This window comes from Brachycentrus maculatus, unplaced genomic scaffold (genome assembly GCF_059751285.1).
Source record: "Brachycentrus maculatus isolate JH-2025_06_01 unplaced genomic scaffold, ASM5975128v1 h1tg000222l, whole genome shotgun sequence".
Taxonomy (NCBI): domain Eukaryota; kingdom Metazoa; phylum Arthropoda; class Insecta; order Trichoptera; family Brachycentridae; genus Brachycentrus; species Brachycentrus maculatus.
The window spans coordinates 1,757,366-1,782,095 of NW_028280973.1; the positions used below are offsets into that span (position 1 = coordinate 1,757,366).

The 24,730-nt window shown below is 29.5% G+C and overlaps 1 protein-coding gene across 1 annotated transcript in view; it reads left to right on the forward strand.

Annotated features, from left to right (window-relative positions):
• LOC148306873 (uncharacterized) overlaps window positions 1–24,730 on the forward strand; it is a 95,949-nt gene that overhangs the window by 46,346 nt on the left and 24,873 nt on the right. Inside the window, exons 2-4 of the mRNA XM_088264296.1 lie at window positions 7,640–7,809; window positions 8,763–9,522; window positions 14,456–14,558. Coding sequence (XP_088120422.1) covers window positions 7,752–7,809; window positions 8,763–9,522; window positions 14,456–14,558 — 921 coding nt within the window. The 5' untranslated portion in view covers window positions 7,640–7,751. The remainder of the gene's footprint in view (window positions 1–7,639; window positions 7,810–8,762; window positions 9,523–14,455; window positions 14,559–24,730) is intronic.

The following is a 24,730-nucleotide window of genomic DNA, read 5'->3' on the forward strand; positions in this document are numbered from 1 at the left end:
ACGATATAATGCAGTGTTAGACTTTCATAATTATCGTTAATTCTTGGTACTATCAAACCTTCGTTGTGGGGTAAATATTGTATCAATTTAAAATAACTTGAATAAACAATAAACAAACACATGAAATAATAATTACTTCTGCACGATTTCCTTCATAAATAAACATTATCCGTAGAATCGTTGCAGTTCTAATGGAATTGTCTTATAATCTAGAAACTTTAAGGGGAGCGATTGCAATCTCAGTGTTCGAACGTGCTTAACCCTTATTCAACCAGTTTATAGGAAGCGGGAATGATAGAACTCTTAGATATTATTAAGTTTTAATAAAAAAACTTAATCGATTACGTGTTCTCTATGAAAGAAGTATAAAAAAAACCATGAATCATTTGTGCTGAAACACACGTTATATTTCTGATGAACTTTTTTTTATTTTTGAAAACCTTTTTTTAAAAAAGCTACTAAATTGATGATAATTGCATAAGAAAAATAACAGTTTAAAAAAAACATAACAGAGTTCAAAAAGGAGAGGGAAGAGGATATAAATATTTATATCTGTAGAAAAAAAAAAATATATTTATATATATATATATATATATATATATATATATATATATATATATATACATATATATATATATATATATATATATATATAAATATATATATATATATATATATATATATATATAAATATATATATATATATATGTATATATATATATACATATATACATATTGTATATATATATATATATATATATATATATATATATATATATATATATATATATATATATATATAATTACATTCCCTTACCAAAAACTTTTTTGGTAAGGGAATGTAATTCAGTATTTTAATGTTTTAGAATTTAATACGCTCTGATGATGACAAGGTTCTTTTTGAAACTGGTAGGTTAAGTGAACTAATAATAAAAAGTGGCTAAAACACAGTTGTTTAATTTTATAAAGTTTATAAAATATGCCACAAAGTATCTGCGAAGAACATTCAAGAAATAAGTGATATTCTCCTAATTTAAATATAATCATTTATTTAAGTTAACTTATAAAATATTATTAATGAACACTCTTCAACGCAAAAATGTAGTTACACTTTTTCAATTTTTAATCTATAAAAGCTTAAAAAAAAAACTGTAGAAATAACCTTGTTTTGACACTCTTCTTCGATCTGTCATCGTGCTTTCAATTTTTTTTAGCTTTAAATAAATGTATCGTGTGTGTTTGACATTTTCAGCTAGTAAAATGGCATATTTGCATTCAATTTTTGATCAAAAATTGAAAAATGTTAAATGATAAATTGTTTGCACAAATAAATCTGATGTTTTTTGAACGAACGGAAGGAGAAAGTGCAAAAATTATAGATTAATACGAAATTTATACTTATTGACGAATGAAATTTTGGTATTGGCTGCATATTCATTTATTTCAAGCACACGGATATAGAAAGACGGTAATTTACTTGATAAATGAGAGTTTAAACTGAATAAGTGTGAATATACACAGTGAAAATAGATATTTTTTTATACGCAATTTTCGCAATTAAATAAGATATTACTGAATTATTGAATACGGGAATATGTTTAAAACGCGTTCATATAAAATAAAATTTATGTTTTATCTTGTTCAAAATAAAAATGCAAACATTTTGTTAAAGATCCTAAATCTCTTAAAGAAATTCACCGATGATCATGAAATGATTGCTTTGAAAATTTGACACAACGTTGCATTTGAATACGCATCATATTATTACTGACTGGTGTTTTTATCTGTGATAGATAAAAAAACCAGTCACAAAAAATATAAAAATAAGTTTTTTCACTGCAATAGCAGCTATTGATAATGATAGCAACATATGAAAAACTTCTTGACAGATGTTCTCATCTAGCGATTTCAACGTTTTTGATCGCATTGCTGCTTCATAGATTGTTTAATACTTTGATTGGTTTACAGGTATTGTAAAATGAATCAAATTATCTTGTCTGCTTTCGATTTTCTTTCTTAATATTTCTAGATTGAGCTACAGCAACGCGTGGCCGGGTCCAGCTAGTTTAAAACCAGCAGTTGAAGAAAACCCCTTGTGGTATTTACAGGTTAATACATTTTCTGTAAGCCCGTTCTTCTGCAGATAATGTCTCCATATTGTCTCTATTCCCGTTTCGAGAGAAATCTGCTAATGACTCGACACTCTAGCCACCCTTAAGCTATAATAAGTATATCCACTCACACTATTATATTCCACCCTCAACTTCTACCCTCTTATCTGTAGTCAAGCGCGCTAAAAGAAAAATAATTACGACAGTCACTTTCGTCTACTACTATTACCATCACGCCGTTTCCATAAAGGAGTAGGCAGAAAGGATGGAACGCCACACTCTTCTGTCCTGATATCCACTCCTCGCTTCCTTCACATCCATACATCTAGTTATACATGCCCTCCGATTATGCAGACTTTTGACACCACCACATTTTAGATTCTGATTAATCTGATCGTGCCAAGTCTTTTTCGGTCGTCCTCGTTCTGTTTTTTTGCTCACATTCGCCGCATATATTTTTTTAGTCACTCTCCCGTTATCTATTCGCTCCACATGTCCATACCACCGTAAAAAACTTTTTTCTAATCTCTTTAATTATTCCTTGTTCAGCCTTACATTTCTTTCATATATTTTCGTTTTTAATTCTGTCATACGACTTCAATTAACTTTGTGGAGTAACACGATGAATTAAATAGACAGCAATAAGGTCGTTAATGTACATTCTGTACAATAACTTTTGATGAAATAGATAAATCTCAACATAGATGAAGAAAAGTATGAGAAACTCGGCATTTATAAGACTTATGACCGTCATTGGCTTGTTTTAGTGATTTTATTTACAGACGTGTAACATTTACCATTCCTACTCATGATTGACAACCACACTTCTCATTTTTCAGAACCCCTAGATATATTGATTAATCTCGTGACCCAGTATATGTGAGTTTAAAATCATCTTTATTGGAATGAGGAAAGCTTCTATTAAGCTTTTCTCTTTTTATCTATATGCAAGGCTCAAATCCTGGAATATATTCCAGGACCCTCCCGAAACATGATTTTTAATTATTTATGTAGCTCATATTATGACCAGTTATTGTATTTATAAAATGTGTTATAAAAAGTGTTGTTAAGAGTAATTTTTAAAATTAGTATTTATATTTATTGTCCGCCTCTGTAGTGTAATGGTCAGCACGCTCGGCTACCGTTCTGGAGGTCCCGGGTTCGAGGTTATTTTATTCCCAAGGGGGGTAAAATAAATATAAGTGATTTTTTCACTCTAATATTTATTCAATATTATTACCCTGGACTGGGTACCTGAAGCGGAGGGCTGATCACCTTTCCTTCATGTGTAAACGATCAAGGTAACACTGCGTTTATATGACGCAGTGCCCTATGCATCATTGGGGTGCGGATAAGGGTTTTATATATTTATATTTATTGATTCGGCATTAACTTTGTGGAATCACTTGATTATTTTATTAAAATTAAACACTTGAACATACCACTTTAATGAGTATTATTTATATTCACAACTAGTTTCGAAAACGACAGATGTTTTCATTTTCTGGTACAAATTTTTGATTTAGTTTTAATTTGTAACAAAAGATGAAAACATCTGTCGTTTTCGAAACTAGTCGTAAATATAAAAAAAAACTCATTAAAGTGGTATATTCAAGTGTTTAATTTTAATAAATTAATATTTATATGTAATGCGATCTCTCAGAAGAATGTGTGACAAAACGATGTATGATAGATGTGCGAATAGTGAAATAAAGAAGGAATGCAAAGCTGAGATAAGCATTATCGATAAAATTAAGAAAGGTGTGTTGAGATGGTTTGGACATGTAGAACGAATGAGTGAGGAAAGAACGGTATAACAAATTTATGAGGGGAATGTTAGTGGGAAAAGAAGCAGCGGAAGACCGAAAAAAACATGGCACGATCAGGTATGCCAAATACTTGAATCGGCGGGTATGTATGAGGAGATGCATGAACGTGGAAGAGGCGAAGAATGTTTGCAAGGGCAGAGTGATGTGAGTATTCTCTCTGCCTACCCCTGCGGGGAAGCGGCGTGATGGTTAGTTAGTTAGTAAGTAAGTTATAATTTAATTTAATTTTGATAATTTAAAAACATAAATTTCCACAAAGTGACTGCCTTTGGAATTTTTGCTAGAACAGCATAAAAGGTGTTTCTAAGGTTTGTATAGGTAAATTTACAAAGTAAATAATGTTCGATTTAAATTTATAATTTATTGTTTTCACCAATTACTTTGATTGGGGGTCCTTTGATGGTGAACGCGGTGGTTCATTCGACCACATTATTTCGAGAAACAGATTTAAAACGAAGATGAAAGAAATTACCACCCAGAATTAAATTGTCTCTCAGATCGTCTTTGCTTTCATTCCCAGGTGGGTGAAAACTAATTAAAAGTAAATGTAAATACAGCGGAGGGCGGGGAAATCACGGTCACGGGGTAGTGTTGATCGCGAAAGTTATTAAAATTGCCGGGAAATGGCGATCACGAAAAGTTATCAAAAAGAATGCGTGATACAATATTTTTCAATCTATCTGCATGTCTGCTCGTAATAATAAGGCTGTGGAAATATCGCTCGCTTCGTTCATTTTACTACGTATGAAGTTGATTTTTCAAAACAGAATCCAATTCTCTACTAAATTTTGCGATTGAAAACAGTGAAGAGTAAATTATGGGGTGTGTGATGCATTCATAAAATCTACATTATTTGTATGATGAAATTATAAGTATGTACTCGTACGTATATTTGTATGTATTTTATATAGTTTTTCCCACAAGTGAAAATAGTGAAGAGTAAATTATGGGGTTTTGATGCATTTATAAAAATCACATTATTTGTGCGATAAAAAAACAAGTATGTACATAGTTTTTTCCACAAGTGAAAACAGTCCAGAGTTTATTATGGGATTTTGAATGAATTTGAGAGTAATTTAAAAAAAAACGGCGGTTTATATTTTTCCGATTTTATTTTATTTCACTAGTGACCGAATTTATTCCTTATGGACACCACCAGACTAGTCCAAAAATGTCGGTAGCGAAAACCGTTCACTGGTCAAATTAAATAAACGCGAAAAACGCTTTAAAATTGTTGTTTTACTGTATGAAATGGAGATCTACAAGCAAATGTTTAATAAAAAACTTACATGTGTGCACTTTTATTTTTAAATTAATTGTACTGTATTCAAAATGGAAAAACGATGAATTTCGTAAGTGTTATATGTTGTTTATTAAACGAAGTCGTGCTTATCCCATAAATTAAACATGGACAATTTTAGGATATTTAAAGTATCTCAATTTAAACAAAAATATTTTAAATAATGAAAATGTTGAATAATTAAATGAGGACATGAAAATAAAAATAAATATAAATGTATATATATAAATATATATATATATATATATATATATATATATATATATATATATATATATATATATATATATATATATATATATATATATATATATATATATATATATATATATATATATATATATATATATATATATGTATATATATATATATATATATATATATATATATATACATATATATATATATATATATATATATATATATATATATATATATATATATATATATATATATATATATATATATACATATATGTATATATATATATATATATATATATATATATATATATATATATATATATATATACATATAAATAACATGATTATTTCACGTCCCGGTGAAGTGACCGTCATCAACCCGTTCTACGCTTTTCATTTAAATATTAATTATACTTAATTTGCTTTGCCAATTTCAGCTGTTTTGGTTGTCAAAATTGCTTTAGTAAATATATAATCGATCTGCGATGAAATAAATCCATTATTTCGGATTCTTACTTGTATTCTAAATGTCTGCATGTAATCAACTATGATCATGGTACCTATGCATCCCCTTTAACTCCTTTCCTGATCCTTATATAATTGCTATTCTTGTTTTATTCGTTTACAATTTCATTCAAACATAATGTGTGAATTATTTTTACATTTTTAAAATCTCTTCAAAGATGTAGAAGAATATGAAAGTCTTTGTATTTATTTACAAAACTTTTTACCTGTCATAGGTTGGTGGAGTTAAGATACACTTTACGTGCGTGTAACATTCACCATTCAACCAATGATTGACAACCACACTTCTTAATTTGTTGGAACTCCTATATATACATATTCTAATTCTCTTGACTCTCTCTTAATTATTTTAATTCTCTTGACGCTTTTTTATTTACATGTATGCAATATCCTAACCGGATTATTTTACAAATTATGAGACGCCTTAAAACATGTTTTTCAATTGTTACGCAACTTATAATTTGAAAAGATTATTTGAATAAACTCCTTAGTGGATACACCCAGATTTTTTAACAAGGACCCCTCTCTATAATGTTGTTTATTGTAATTTTTTTTCAATTATAATTAAATTTATTTAAGGGCTTTTAAAAATTATTTTACTTTTGTATGTACAAGAATTATCCACCCTTCAATTTCAAACAGATTTATTCAATCAGATTTATATAAGGTTAAAATTTTTACCAGTTTCACATGTTTTTGATAAGTTGGGAGATATTGGATGTAGATATATAACTAAACTGATAAGACGTGCAGTGTCCAAGTTACATGAACTAGTTCTAGTGGGAATATGTTGCCCTTTCAAAAATATTCCACCCTCTCAGATTGCGCACAGGACTGATTGCTCTTAATTTTTTAAATATATATTTTTACTATTTATATTTGAAGCATTAACTTTGTGATTTCCAATATTATAATTAAGATGTAACTTTGTTTTAAAATCACTGTAAATATTTTATTATAACTTAATTATAATATCTGCCGGTTAGCTTCGAAACCGGTAGATATTATAATTAAGTTGTTATAAAATATATAAAGTGATTTAAAATATTTCATGTTACATTTTAATTATATATTTATATATATTTTTAACTATAAAAAACGCAAATCAAGTAAAAAAACACTTTCATTTTTGGTACTTTTATTCTTACCGGCTTCGAAAAATACCTTGTTTTTTTCAGGGATGGATACCTTCAATATGGAAAGTAATTATCCATTGCTGAAAAAGATACTATGTTTGTCAAAACAGACGAGACACGGTGCGTTCAAGTAAAATTGCAAATAATAAAAATGGTTAAACACAAAATTTGAGTTTTATTAATAATTCAGTTCGTAAAATATACGACAAAGTAGGTATCAATAAAAAAACTTTAAAAATACAGAAGCAATAAAGATATGTAGGGGTCAAATTTAAGACGCAAAGATTTTAATAATCGTTAGTAGACAACGTTGATGCTCCAAATCGATTTTTTTTATTTATATATCAATAATACATATTTTTTGGTTATTGTTCAAAAATTTATGATTTTTAAATAACTTTAAATGAAATCTTATCCGTCTATCTTTTTACTTCCTAAAAATAAAATATAAACAAGATTTTAACGAAGTGTTATACGTATGACGACAATTTAAAAGTTTCTAGAAAATAATAAAGTTTTAATTATATTGTTTAAGGATCTCGAGCATAGGGGCCAGAAGCAAGAAAGAGAGAGGGGATGAAGATACTTCTGGCTGTAGGAGCGAAGAGGAGAACAGATGAGGGAGGAGGCGGAGGAAGGGAGACAGCATGATACCTCTTCTTCTCTCTTTTCTCACTCTACTGCTTGACATCACTACGGCCAACGGTAAGGGACTCTAATCTGAAAAAATATATAATTTTTTTATGAATAAACGAAGTACATATGAACTTTTTGAATCTTAATAAAAAAGTATAAACTTTTAAGAAAAAAGGTATTGGTGTAGTTACAAATATTTTTTGATTGATTAATTTTATTTCTCTATATCCAGCTTCGGTTCACTGTGGCACAGTTTAATTAAATGGAAAAGAATGAAAAAATATCATGCGCACATTTGTAATGTTTGTGAGGATATAATATTTCAGTAGCTGCCAAGAAACATGCTATCCGCCATGAGTAATGTTTAGCATAGCGTGTGAAGCTATTACGTGACAGGTGACGTTGCTATTTCAATAAAAAAAACTGTTAAAAAAAAACATATTTTTTTGTCACATGTCACATGTCGCAGGTATTAAATTTTTAGAATCAATTAAAAAAAATAGTCATGTGATTGTCAATCACGGGTAGAATACTGAATGTTACACGAGTGTAAATTGATCACTTAACCAGCATATGACAGGTCTTAAGCCCTTTAAATACTCAGACTTCCATATACTTCTTCTCCATTAACGAGTATATTGTAATTTCAAAATAGAAAAGTGGAGAAACCCAGATTTGTGAACAAGTATTCGGACACACTTAAAATGTAGTAAAGAAGAAGAAATTCTGAAAACCTATTAATCCTGAAATAACGTATAAACTTGAAAACTCAAAAGTTTGACATCAATACTTATTTCGGTGACATGTTGCTTTTCTTTTAATGAATTCATTGGTAATTCTAGGAGTATTGAGTAATGAATATAAAACCAATCTGATGATGTCGGTAACGACAAAACCCGGTTGCTGGTAAAATAAATAAATGTAGAAAAAACTATATACTGAGTTGTTATTTTATTCTTTGATGAATAAAACTAAAAAAAGTTCACAACATCATTTAATTTGATTTATTTCGTTTGTTTCAGTAATAGCACCATCTGGAATATTCGTCGAGCCTACAGGATCACCTCCAAACACTAAAATACTTTCTACAAAATCTAATATAGCAAAACTTATTATACAAAATTCAGACGTTGAAACAAGACCACAAATTAACCAAGCTGGTATGCCAGCTTATAAGAAAATAAACAATATTGACAGCGAAGAAAGAGAAAAAGAAATAATATATCATCAAAGAGGTGCATATCAAGAATTAAATATATTAAGTGAAAGCCAAGAAGAAGTGAATGTAAAATCTAGTTTAAAAAGTGTAAAATTTATTGTAAATACAAATAATTATACAAATGTAGCAAGTTATCATAATAGAAAAATAAGAAGTGATAAAAGTGACGAATTAGAAATTACGGAAAATGCAAGAACTACTAGTAGAGTATCGATAAGAGACTTTGATCTAGATGTTTTAACCCAAGTGTATAATTTTAATCTAAGTGATACGTTGAATGTGAATGATTATCCCAAAAACAAATTAGAAGTTGAGAATTTCATGTTGTCTAAAAATGACACTTTGAAGTCTTTGGGTTCCGTCGATGTGATGGTACCTAGTTTGAAAGGAATGGAGTTAGGTCCCATTCGGAGTGATCAAAACTTTAGCAGATTAGCTGAAGGTAACAAAGTTGGGAGGAACAGGTCCAGTTCTCTGATGCTCGGAAGAACAGATGCTCCGATGTTGAATTACATTTTCGATACCCATTCAACTCTCAACAAACACCATCATAGAAATGACAGGTAAAACATTACAGTATTAAATTCATAAGTTAATAAAATGTATTTAAACTACTGCATGCATGTATTGGGTAGAGTTTCGATATCAATGTTTTTGTTTTAAAAATTTTCATTCAAGAAAAATAAGAAAAATATTGTAAAATGTAAACCTAATTGGAAAAGACTAAAACACTTAAAATATATACCACAAGTAGGGTCATATTTTTTTTAATTCACACAAAAAATACTTAAAGTTATAGTAAGTGTAAAGCCGTTCGAAAATTGCTAAAAAACCTTAAAATTGAAGCCTAGTAGGGTCATGTTTTCAAGTTTTTGTTTAATTTTTTCCATTTTTAATATCTGTTTTACTAAATAGATACTTAGTAGACTTAATAGATTTTTTCACTCAAAAAATACATTAAATTATAGAAAAATGCTAATTTGCTCGGGAAAGGCCATAAAAAAATTCAAGCCAAAGCAAGTTTATATTTTTGTTGTTTTCCTTTCTTTAATTTTTCACCAACAAAACGCATAAAATTAATGTTAAATGTGAACTAACTCGGAAATGGACATTATTAAAAAAAAAATCTAAGTAGGGCCATGTTTATATTTTTTTTCTCGATTTTTTTCTTACGATATACGTTAAATTACAGTTAAGTGTAATCTCATCCAAAAAAGGCCATAAAACACGGATCAAGATAACATTATTTCTATATGATGCAGTGCCCTATGCACCATTGAGTGAGAATAAGTTTTAGAGAATTCAGTGTCACATGGATGTAAGGTAATAAAAAAATAAGGCAACCATTTGTCCCCAAATGTTATTGATATTTCGCTTTCAGAAATTTTTGAGAATTTTTGAATGTCATGAAAACTGAATTAAAATATAAGCAAACATATCACCATGTCTGAATATTTTTTATTTGAAAGTTACTGAAAGTTTTTTTTTATGGAAATGTCACAAAACGATTTTGGAAAAATATAGGCTAATCGATACACTTCGCACCAAATTTAAAATTACGTCTATTTTTAGTTTCTCACCATCAAAAACCTTGAATCAAGTTAAATTAAACGTACATATTTCATTCAATAATATTAAACAAATACCAATTTAGAGGGACAGTAATGGTATAATCTACATACAAATGACCTTATTCATTGGAGAAATTGTTTAATCTATTTGTAAATAGAAGGGTCTTCTCTAAGGGTTACAATTGGCTGCTAGGAGAGGAAACCATTGGATAATTTGGCCTAGTGGTCGTAATAGATGATGAGAGAATGGTTAAACGTTTTTTGAACATAAAAACTTGGGTCATATCTATGAAGACTCCATACTTAATACGAGAGTGTGAAGAAAATATTAAAAGTGTCATTAAAATATAAAGTTTTTTCCTTCAAGCAATTTTCTATTCCTTTCTATTTTTCTTTAGAGTATTGATAATAATAATTACTACAACATCATAACAATACTACACTTCACCGCCATATCAATATTACATTCTACCAACTACACAAATGTTTATCGAATGCGATTTTGGTCAACCTGAGGACCAACATGTTTTTCTTTGTTTGTATTTTCATTTATATATATATATATATATATATATATATATATATATATATATATATATATATATATATAATATATATATATATATATTTATTTATATATTTATATATTTATATATATATATATATATATATATATATATATATATATATATATATATATATATATATATATATATATATATATATATACATATGATTATAAAGTGAACATACTGCTGCTGAAACATTTCGGGGAGATAAACAATAGGGGATGTTTAATACAATCTTGTTTTGTCCAGGAATCAAGACTTCGAATCTGCCCCTTGAACCTGTTACATTAATTGAGTCATAAAACAGAGTTTACAGTTAAAGCGAACAGGTCGAAACCTAGTTAAGTCAAAAGATACAACCTTGTGCTGTAATTAAATTCATAAACTCAATGTGTTTGCGATTGTGAATTCAGATGAAGTATTTTGGAAACGAACCGGAAGCGGACGTGAATTAGACTCCAATACATCCGAAATTCCCAACTTCCCGTTATAAAAAGGTGTACTCAATATTGAGTAAAGTTGATTGATGTGTAAGGAAATCCTTTTCCACTTCACTGCTTTATACTTGATAGAAAATATATCCTTTTGATTGATTTTGGGATGAATTTTGAGGAAAATTCCTGTTCGAATCGCAAATTTGTAACGATAAAAGGTTAAAAGATTTTATAATTTATAAACACCCGCGTATTCAATACAATATTGTGTAAAATTTTAAAGTAGTCGGTGAATTGTTTTAGGAGATTTAAGATTTTGAATTATCAAGCATTTAATTTTAATTTATATAGGTATTTAAATAAATTTCATTAATTGATTCGGCAGTCACTTTGTGGTAATGTCAATCGATTTTTAATTTGAATTTTACTTGGTGAATACCACCATTTCTTTAAATCTTCAATAACTCAAGAAAACAACTTATAAATTTAGACTTGGCTTCACATACGGTGTTTTAAAATGATGCGAAATACATAGAAATACTTTTATAGTTAATTAGTTAAAGTTATAGTTAGTTAGTTAAGTTATTTTTTTAATTAATTTATTTTTTTAAATTATTTTTTTGACATCTCATCAAAGATGAAGAAGAATATGGAAGTCTGGGCGTTTACGGGGCTGACGACCGTCATAGGCTGGTTTAAGTGATCAATTTACAGACGTGTAACATTCACCAATTCTACCCATTATTGACAACCACACTACTCAAATTCTTGGAAGTTCTATATATATGAACCAATTTAGAAACCTTGTTTTTGAATAACTAGAACTTCACTAGAGACATCTATTGGTGAGATGTAAAGAAGCTTTTTACTAAGCAGAAACTCTTATATTATGCCCAGACTTCCATATTCTTCTTCATCTTTGATGAGATGTCAAAAAAATAATATGAAAATAACTCCTGTAATTGGAGATAATCCAGATTTTGTGAAGTATTTGGACATACTCAAAATGTTGTAAATAAACCAAGTTCATATCAAATTGAAAATTACATTATTAATACTCTTCTTGTCATTCATAATTTACTTTGTGTAATACCAATTTTATAAACACTTATTCGTGACTACCGGTTTCGGAAAATCGTTCCATCATCAGGTCATTAAAATAAAATTATTACTATTTGACATTTATAAAAGTGGTATTACACAAAGTGATAAGGAGTGTTATATTACCATACCACAATATTATCGATGATTTTAAATACAAAATATATGTCTTTATTATCTTCGTTTAGTGTGATTTTTCAGTGAATTATTGAAAATTCGTAAGTAATTAAGAGATAAGTTATTCTTATGGTACACTCACTATCAGGTAACGTGTTTAAAGTTTTTGGAGTGGTTAATGAATATAAAATTCTTCCAGTCTTCGTTAGAAATCTTTTGAATATATACACTACTTTCTAAATAATGTAGCTTTAAAATCTTATATAATGTAGCCTACTAGGCCAATGTTTGGTAAACTGATCAGTATCAGAGACATATCACCAGTAAAACTATTTAGGTTTGTATAAAGAAGAACATTATTCAAACTCATCAAATATATAAATATATATATATATATATATATATATATATATATATATATATATATATATATATATATATATATATATATATATATATATATATATATATATATATATATATATATATATATATATATATATATATATATATATATATATATATATATATATATATATATATATATATATATATATATATATATATATATATATATATATATATATATATATATATATATATATATATATATATATATATATATTTATATATTTATATGTATATATAATAAATTCAAATATTAATAGTTGATTCAAATCCATCTTACCTTTATTTGCACCTAATGTCGCAGAAGATACTGCTTTGTATCAACGCAGTGTTATCTTGATCGCTTATGATTTTAAAATTTATGATTGTTGAATATCATTAATATTTATTAAGAATCGAGCCCAGGGATCCAGTATGGTAGAAATATACTCTATACCATGGAGGAGTACAAATCCATTTAGACCACTTAAACTTGACAATGCACTTAACCTGTTGTGTTTCAACAACCGAGTTGCACTTAACATCATTATCAAACACCGTACGCGAAACTTTACTTAAATTTGACAGTTGTGTGCTTGGGACGTTGAAGAATAATATATGCTTGATGTACAAAATTTCAAATAATTTAATCTATTGATTCGGCAATCACATTGTTGTAATATTTATTCGTTTTAATTATATATAATGTTCAAGTGACATATAGCTGCGGCTTATGCATCACCACTTATCATGGAAATAACATACGGAGTTTGAAAATAATGCGAAATGCATCAAAATATGTGTCACAATATATTTTAAGAAGTGTTATTAACTGAGTAAAACTTAAATTAAAAATAAGGAATAACGTTTTTCGCAGATCCTTTGTGGCACATTTTATAAACTTTAAATAAAGCAACTTTGTTTTAACCACTTTTTATTAGTACACTTTTTCCAACCGATTTTGACAAGAACCTTGTCATCCTTATCAAAAAAAGTGTTTTAAACTAAGTTGTTTTTTTATGAACATAATTAAATCAATCTTGAATAAATGTTTTTTTTTTCATAAATTTATTTGTCAGTCACTTGAAATATCTCTCCATTTTTAATTTCTATATCTTACTAAGTATGCACTATTATTTCTTAAAATCTAAAATTTATTATATATTTAATACTGATATTGAATGCATTGTGACATGTGACAATATATTTTTTTTTAATGTGATATTCACCGAGTGAACATAAAATAGAAAATTTTTCAACCTCATTTTATAAAGATTTTTTTTTCATGTTGATAAGACTAATTATTTTCTTTATTAGGTTTGGAGGACCAAGATTTGAGACTCAAGGATCAACAATAGCAGTTGACACGGAGGAAAATGCGAATTTAGACTGCAAGGTCGCTTCTTTACAAGATAAACTGGTGAGTCAAATAAATTTCAGTTTATAAGGGCTAATAAAATTACCACCTCTAATAAATCCTTGAACCAGCTACCGCATCAAATGAGGGTAGAAACTTACCCTTTGTGTTGATGAGGAGATAGTGCTTAACTTAAAATTCAATTCGATTAGTGAGAATTTAGAAGTTCAAGAATAAGTGGTAGGAGAGTGATATAAACGTACGCAAAAGTTGGTAAATAGGACCGCCGGGATGTGAAAATGAGCTTTTCAATTTTGATCCACATGGAAAGCTCTATTTTATGTTAATTCAAAATAAACTTTTGTAAATTGAATCCGTCCGCCTCCGTAGTGTAATGGTCAGCATGCTCGGCTACCGTTCTGGAAGTCCCGGGTTCGATTTCCTGGGGAGGGTCAAATAAACAGAAGTGATTTTTTCACTATAATATTTATTCAATATTACCCTGGACTGGTACCTGAAGCGGAGGGCTGATCACCCTTTCTTCGTGTGTTAACGATCAACATAACACTGCGTTTATATGATGCAGTGCCCTATGCACCATTGGGGTGCGGATAAGGGTTTGAATGAATAAAAATTTATGTATCTTTCATCAGTGTCATAGTCTCTTCTAAACTGATCGTTATATTACATTTAAAATAATGTTACCAAAATAAATAAATAAAAAAGTAACTAAAGTAAGTAAAAACCGTAAAGCTTCTTGTGAATTTTCTATTGTAATCCGTGTTGATTTAATCGTATTTTCAATAAAATCATTATTTAATACTTTTTCTGCTTGGCCATCGTAGATGCTTTAATTCTCCCTAATTATAAGATATTCACATGATTGTTTTTTTCAACTATGTATTTTTTAAAACATTTTATTTACGCATAGTTTCTTCCATAAATAATGCATTCGAAAATTAATTACTTTTTATAAGAGGATAAAAAAAGTTTGGGCAACCTAGGATTTTCGACCTGCCTTTGGCTGATTTAAGCAATTCCTCATAGCACGTTCGTTTTCCATAAAGCAATTATTTTTCGATAGATGCAAATATGTTACAAACGCACTCGTATCTTAATTACAAATTACAAAAAGCGTTACCATCTGTTGATGACATAGATTTCAATTCTTCTGAACCATTTTACATTTTAGAAAGAGCCTGAAACAATACTCCAATTTATACACTTTTACTTATTTAACCAGTTGATTATAAACAAAATTAAATAATATTTATAAATATGTTTAATTTTTTTATTTATATATATATATATATATATTAAATATAAGAATCAGACACTGATTTGAGTCTACTTAGTTAATCAAAATTGACTCAAATCAGTGTTTGATTTTAATATTTTAAATATAAAGATTCCTACAAATTAAATACCAAATCAATATAAGTATAATTTAATTTCATCCAAAACCAGATTTTAATCCTACATACGATATATCTTCACATATTTTCCTTACGATGAAAATCCATAAACCTTATTTATGATTTTAAAATCGAGAAAACAAATATTTCTATTTAAATATAATGAACGGTACTTACTTAAGGCTCGTTAAGGCGAATTAAGATGGTCAGATAGCAAAGCAAAGTAGCCTAAGTGTCATTTTGTAAAAATTGCGTTAGAGAAATCACTTTGTACGAATTAATTTGTACGAATTTTGTGCTTAATTTGTACGAATTTATCTTGAAATAATCTTATACAAGAGGTATTTCACTTGCGTTTTTATGTCAAGGCACTCATGGTGATTAACATTTACAAACGAACCCTGATTATGCAAAGAAAGTTTTTTAATCAACAAAATGTACTAAGCATTAAAAAAACTGTAGGAAAGCTAAGTTTTAGCTTTTAAAAGGTACTGAAATTATAGAACGGGGTTGTAATTAACATATTTTAATTTTAATCCACCGTCATAGAGGGTAGATTAAAAAAAATAACAAAATAATCCTTCCGATTGAGGTCATAAAAATAAAAGTATTCACAAAGTAAAGAATTTATATATTCAATATTAAAATCAAACACTGAGTTTTAGAGTCTACTTAATTTATTTATTTGACTCTCAAATGAAGAAATGCAATTTAATAGACTCTAAAAATCAATGTGTGATTTTAATATTTTAAATGGAGTCCTACAAGTTAAACGCCAAATCTATAATACAATAAAACAAATTAAAAATTTGTTGGCTTAAGATAATGGTATACTAAGAACCATGAAATATGACGAGTTTTGAGAATTTCAGATGTTCTCATTGACAAATGAAAACACAAACTGTTTTTTCAACTGTTGGTGAGAAAATCCGAGATTCTAGATATTTAAAAAGCTAGACATTTGTATTTGAATAATCTCAAAAGTATTTTACAAGTATTTTATTTCTTTACTTAAATCGCCATGTTATTTATTCCACAAAGTTACTGCTAAATCAACCTTTTCCTCTTCTTTCTGACTTCATCTCAACAAATCGTCTTTGTAGATTATAAAGGTCACCTCTCCTCATCCTCTTCGTGGTCCTTCTATGATATACAACGTCACCTAGGTCATGTCTTCCAAGTATGTTATTTTTTTGTAGCATCTATGATTTTTTGGTCTTCCTCTAGACGTCTTTCTAGAAAGATCCATGGCGATTGCATGGTTGACAATATGACCGGGTTTTCTGTATCCTTGAGAAATCCAGATATATAAAATCACCAAACATTATGTTTATATTTTCTTGAGTAAACGAAAGCATGATCTTCAAATATATCTGATCTCATTACATTATATGTAACATTTTGAGTGTGTCCAAATACTTGTTCACAAAATCTGGATTATCTCCATTACAGGAGTTATTTTCATATTATTTTTTGACATCTCATCAAAGATGAAGAAGAATATGGAAGTCTGGGCATTTACGGGGCTTACGACCCCGGGTATTTTCTGGCGTTTCTCATGTGTGTGATTATAATTCGGGATTCGGATCTCACATACTAATATAAGAGCTTCTGCTTACTAAAAAGCTTCTTTATATCTCACCAATAGATGTCTCTAGTGAAGTTTTAGTGATTCATGAACAAGGTTTCTAAATTGGTTCATATATATAGAACTTCCAAGAATTTGAGTAGTGTGGTTGTCAATAATGGGTAGAATTGGTGAATGTTACACGTGTGTAAAGTGATCACTCAAACCAGCCTATGACGGTCGTAAGCCCCGTAAATGCCCAGACTTCCATATTCTTCTTCATCTTTGATGAGATGTCAAAAAATAACATTATATGTAATTGCTGTGGTTATTTTTTTCTTAAAAGCAGTTGAATCTTTTTATTTCCTCTAGAATATCACAATGGAATATGTCAAACATTTATTTAGAGTCATCATTCTCATTTTTAAGTAAAAAATATATCTTTTATCTTTAAAACTAGCCGTGATCATAAATTTATCGTTCGACACGTAAAAAAACATAATTTGTGGAGAGTGGATAATTTTGGCTTACCAGTGTAATGACCAAAACTTTAAAAAAACTTTGGCCTGGGCTAGAGATAACTTTTAACTAATGTGATAATTTCTTCAACGTGGTTTTCGCAGTTCATAGTTTAAATGGCATTAGAACTGATCTAAGATATATGTATATAGAGCAAACTTTGCAGGGTAATTATTCAAGTTTTATACAGGGTGTAACAAAATTAGAACTAACGGCCAGTTTATTAATTTGACTTTAAAATAAAATACATGTTAAGAATACAGACTTGTCTTTAAATAAAAATGTTTTTTAAAATACCATAAACCGAACAATGCAGTATTTTCAATAAATATTAAATCTATGGCAATTTTATAAGACTGATTATAAATTTGAAAAAATAATTCAATATGTGAAGTATTTTCTCCCGAGAACAATGAAGCAATAAACAGACAATAACGAAAAAGGTGCATAAAATTGTCAACATTGGTTACAACAAGTTTTGGTGCATTGAGATTATGAGGAAATTCGTTTAGTATTAAGTGAGATTTAAGGCTAATGCGCTGATAAAAATAAAGCTTTTTGGTTGAGCGCGAAATGGAGATACATGGTTACATTTTCCTGATACTCACATATTTAATAATAAAACATATGCATATTTTCACAGAATAAAAATTATGTTAATTGCAATTTTTGACAGTCAAACAACTTTACTCTTTAAAATCCTTACTTTCGCATTACAAAATAACTCTCACATATTACAAAAAGACGTCTGCAAGCAAAGCACACATCGCTCACTCCTTTCAAGAACGTCATAAATCAAAAATCGACAATTTTCAGTTGTGCATGTTTTTGGAATGCCCAGAAAATGTATTATATCCCGGCGAAAGCGGCATATTTTTAACTTAATATTTACCCGCTAAAAAGACATCTGCAAGCAAAGCACACATCGCTCACTCCTTTCAAGAACGTCATAAATCAAAAATCGAAAATTTTCAGTTGTGCACGTTTTTGGAATGCCCAGAAAATGTATTATATCCCGGCAAAAGCCGCATATTTTTAACTTAATATTTACCCGCTACAGAGCAGAAAGTGTTGTTTTTGCATTTTGATGAAAAGGTGTTGTTTAATTATTTTTTTTAAGATATTTTACATTTTTCAAATGGAGAAAAAACCTTTAGGTTTTACCTAAAAATATGTGTTGCACAGTATAAAGTTCAAAAAGTGGCTTGATATTTATTTTTAATACATTGTGTTATATTTTTAAACTTTAAAAACGCTCTCCTAAAAAATCAAGTTTTTTGATTTATGACGTCCTTGAAAGGAATGAGCGACATATCACAATTATAACACTTTATGGAAACGTACATAAAACCTCACGACCTAGAACAAGTCTACACATACCACTAATAGTGAAAAGATCTAGGAATATTATGCAACAAACTTGTTCTATCCGCTTTTACTATTCATAAAGTCATTAAACAATGAAGATAAGTTTTTACTAATTAACTAACTAACCATCACGCCGCTTCCCCGCAGGGGTGGGCAGAGAGAATAGAACGCCACATCACTCTGTCTTTGCAAACATTTTTCGCCTCTTCCACGTTCATGCATCTCCTCATACATACCCGCCGATTGTTACGACTCCTAACCTTACCTCTTTCAAGTATTTGGCATACATGATCGTGCCTCTGCTCTTTTTTCCACTAACATTCGCCTCATATTTTTTTTTACCGTTCTTTCCTCACTCATTCGTTCTACATGGCCAAACCATCTCAACACACCTTTCTTAATTTTATCGATAATGCTTATCTCAGCTTTGCATTCCTTCCCTATTTCACTATTCGCACATCTATCATACATCGTTTTGTCGCACATTCTTCTGAGAGATCGCATTTCAACTGCATTCAGTTTACTTTCATCCTTCTTTTGCCAACTCCATGTTTCACTTCCAAACATTTGAGTTGGAACCAGGACTCCGTTGTGCACTGCCAGTTTAGCTTCCGCTGATAGGTTTTTATTTGCTATAACTGACTGAAAAGTTTTTATTTGCTATAACTAACTGATAAGTTTTTACTTGACATATAATTTAATAAATAAGTATTTTAAAATGTACCTTTGGCGCAGAAAGACTCTGTGATGATGTATTATTGTTAATTGTTATTATGTGCATGATTAAAAAATATATAATTAGATATAAACATAAATATCGCTCACTCCTTTCAACAACGTTATATAAAAAAAAACGTCAATTTTCAGTTGTGCGTGTTTTCGGAATGCCCAAAAAATGCACTACACCCCAATAAAAGCGGCATATTTTTAACTTAATATTTACCCGCTACAGGGCAAAAAGTATTATTTTTGCATTTTGAAGAAAAGGTATTATGGAATTCTTTTTTTGAATACACTTAATATTTTTCAAATGGAGAAGAAACAAACAAGTTTTAACTAAAAATATCTGTTGCACAGTAAAAAGTTCAATAAGTGGCTTGATATATATTTTTAATACATTGTATTATATTTTTAAACTTTAAAAACGATCTCCTGAAAAATCTTTTTTTTTATATATGACGTCGTTGAAAGGAGTGAGCGATATATAAATGTCATCATCTTTTGCTGAAAAAAAAATGGTTTCATTGCATTCATTGCATATGCTTTCGTAGTAAAATGGTAAGAGCATTCGGCTACTGTGCTAAAGGTTTCAGATTTTTAATTCATTTACCGATCAACAAAACAAAGAGTCTTGTAGTTTTTTTTAACCTTTTTTTTGACCAAAAAATGATGACCATCAAGAGGTGTTTTTGGAGACACCCTGTACGATCGCTTTAGCCAATATGTAACCATTCCGGTCTGAGAAGCCACTTTGATTAGATAGATATCACATTTTGGAGAATTTAAGTTCCCAATCCCATATCCACCCCGAAACTAAGTTCTGATCGCAATAAATACACCCCAAACGCTAAGGTCAGCTTTGTGTAACGGTCCCAGAATTTAAGTCCAACTTTAAAAGGCCTTGAAAGTGATACTGGTGACGGATTATATTGGTTTAGGAATACACGGGATGAATAATTACCAGTGACCCGAATAGTGTCAACGGATGTTTATCATTAAAAACAATATTTTAAACTTTGCTTTAAAATATTTATTACTTCAGCATTCACATTGTGGTAAGACATGATGAAATTGTAAAAGAAAAACAATTGTTTTGTACCACTTTTTTTTGTTGTTTATATTTAGACTTAAGGATAGAATCATAGTTTTTGCAAACTAGTCGTTCTAATAAAATAAACTCAAGTGGTAAAAAACCAGTATTTTTCTTTTACAATTTGCTTTAAAACGTGAAAGACACATTAAGGCCGGTTTTTCTTTCTGCTCAATCGTATTTTACTATTACTCAAAAAAAGAAATGGCGTTGCATTTGTTTACCTTGCTTATTATGCACAAGGTTGATAGATCATTTAGTGCATTTATATTTTTCTAGCAAAATTTTAATTTTGTTTCAATCTGTGTTATGTCAAAATGCGATCTCTAAAACGAATGTGCCGCAAAACGATTTATGAAAGATGAAATAATGGAATAGTACAAGACTGAGCATAATTGTAAAGCAATCTAGATGTATTTTTTAAAAGGTGTATTGAAATGAATGGTTTGGACATTTGGAACGGTTAAGTGAGAAAAGAACTGTAAAAAAATATGAGACGAATGTAATTGGAAGTAATGTAATTGGAGCGAGGGAAGACTGAGAAGAATTGGCATGATCAAATATGTCAAATACTTGAAAGCGGTTGGTTTGAGAGTCAGAATAATCGAAGGGTTCGTGAGAAGAGATGCATGAATGTAGAAGAAGCGAATAACATTTGAGAAAAAGACAAATTGGTATGGCGTTTTATTCTTTCTGCCTACTCTTTAACTAACTGAAAAAAGTGAAACACGTGTAATTTTTTTATGTATTTAGATTCATTAGAATATAAAAAAAAAACAAATTGAACATACAAAGAGTGAAGGTTTACACTAGTACAGTAAAACCTGGAAATAACGGATCTCTATTTTACGAACTACGGATAAAACGGATAAAAATCCGATCAAATGTAGAAAATAAATATAAAATCGTTCTGTAAATATAATACATGCTTAAATTCAAGCGTCGCCACGTCATACCAACGGCTTCTACGTAAAGTACTCTATCTGCAAATCTGTAACTTTACAGGAGAGAGCTTAGAAGATTTTTTCAACGTATTTTATTTTATTAATTAACGGTTTTATCTGAAATTCTAAACTTGTATTATACATTATAAAACACGATAGCATAATGCATTAATCGTTTTAAAACTTTATGCTTTATCAAAATTAAGTAGTTAGCGTTGTAGTTCAGTTCATTTCGAAAATTCGATGTAGATAGCGATTTATGCGCCTGAAAACTAGGCGTAATTTATTTTATATATATATTTTTTTTGTTTGTTTACATTAGTAGATAACGGTCAGTTGATAACATACACCAAATATCTCAAAATTAACAAAAATGTAGTTAGAGCGGCTTACGTAGGGCACGTCGATACGCCTAGCACATGATTTGAGACATATAGTAATGTCGTCCTGTTCGTAGACTGCACCTAGCCGGAGCAATAACAACACTGCCAAAAATGGAGTAATCAGTAGTCTGATCACATCTCGACTATCTAGTAACATTTATTGACTATTCGTCAGATGGCGATTTTCAACTTTATTATACGCATTGACGAATTTTAGAGAGCTGATTATAAAAAAAGCAAACAAAAGTGGAAAACAAACTTATGAGATTACAAATACAATGGTTCAAATAATGTTAAAAACGACTCACAGTAACACTTTACCGATTTTTAAAAAAGAAATTCATAATCATAATCAATCAAGGCGTCGATATCAAACAGCAACGTCACTTTACGACGAGTGTCCGAAGACAAAAAACGGAATTTGTTTTTGTTTCGTATTATTTATATATATCTCAATACAGTGCTTATATTTTTTGTCTGCCTCCGTGGTGTAATTTTTAGTGATTTTAGTTACCTTGATGGAGGTCCCAGGTTCAATCCCAGGGGGGGGGGGGTGAAAATAAATATATGTGTTTTTATTTCTGTGAGCCTGAGGGGCTCAATATTAGAAATATGTATCAAATTGTGGTAAAGTGAGTTCGAACCGAGAAACTCTGACTCAAAAGTCCGCGACACTAACTACGGGACTACAACCCGACACGTTTACCTAATATAACCTTGTCTGATCCTTGAAGTCTTAAGTTGTAATAATTATTAAATATTGCCTTGACTGGACCTTTAGGCGCAGGAGTTATCACCTTACCTTCTTGTAAGTAACGATCAAGATAAGACCTCGTCAATACGAGGTAGTGCCCTATGCACCATTGGGTGCGGATAAGAGTGAGAAGAGTGTTTTAGTTTTTTATATTACATATTTTAAACCTATATAACGGACTTATGTTTTTGCGACACTTCCTCCATATTTAGTCCGTTATATCGATGTTTCACTATACTAGTGTGTTGTAATGTGGTTGGGAGCGATCGAATCTAGCGAATATTCGGAAACTCCTAAACACTTGTATCAATCCCGCGGTTCGGTGGTCCGTAATGTATTTTGATAAGTTAAAATGCTAATTCCGCAATTAATATTCATCAAATCAAATTTATACAATGTTAAATGGCAAACGAGGTTGGGATTTAAACGGAGAAATTATTTTCCCTTAAAACAATGGGAGTTGTTAAACTTTACACGGCTACACTCAACGGTTTTCATTATTTACACTAAAATAATAAAACCAAAACACAGATTTTTCAGCCGACGAATATTTGATATTTTTCAACCAAAAATCGAAGTAAATGGTGCAAAGATCACCGGATCAAATCAATGGGGTGTTTGTATTGATTTAATTGTTAGTTATAATATGATGATCGGTTTACTTTTAAGGGGTCGATAAACATATTTCGCTCACTCCTTTCAAGAACGTCATAAATTAAAAAACTTGATTTTGCAGGAGAACGTTTTTAAAGTTTAAAAATATAATACAATGTATAAAAAATAAATATCAAGCCACTTATTGAACTTTTTACTGTGCAACAGATCTTTTTAGGTAAAACCTGAAGGTTTTTTCTCCATTTGAAAAATATTTAGTATATTTAAAAAAAATAATTAAACAATACCTTTTCTACAAAATGCAAAAACAACACTTTCTGCCCTGTAGCGGATAAATATTAAGTTAAAAATATGCCTCTTTTTCTGAGACATATTGCATTTTCTGGACATTTCGAAAACATGCACAACTGAAAACTGTCAAATTTTGATTGATGACGTTCTTGAAAGGAGTCTTTCTTGCGTTGAGAGTTGGTAGTTAAGAGTTTAGAGTTGAGAATTGAGGGTTGAGATTTGAGAGCTGCAATTTAGTGAGAGTGGAGTGCACTTGTGCTTAGTTTGAATTAAGATATTGGGTGACTCTTCATTAATTTGATATGTCTCTAGACACAAATAGTTTAACACGTTTAACGCTATGGGGGACACCAGTGACCTCACCTTGTTGGACCGCAGTGCCATGCGGGGGACCATTGACCTCAATCAAGAGCTATATTCAAAATTCTTTACCTATAGAAATTAGAATTCTTTACCTTAAAAAAAAAAAATTAAATAAATACATTTTATTATTAAAATAAGTAAATTAAAGAAACTCCCCAGCATTCGGATTTTGTATGGAGGATAACGAAACGCCAATCCACATTCTC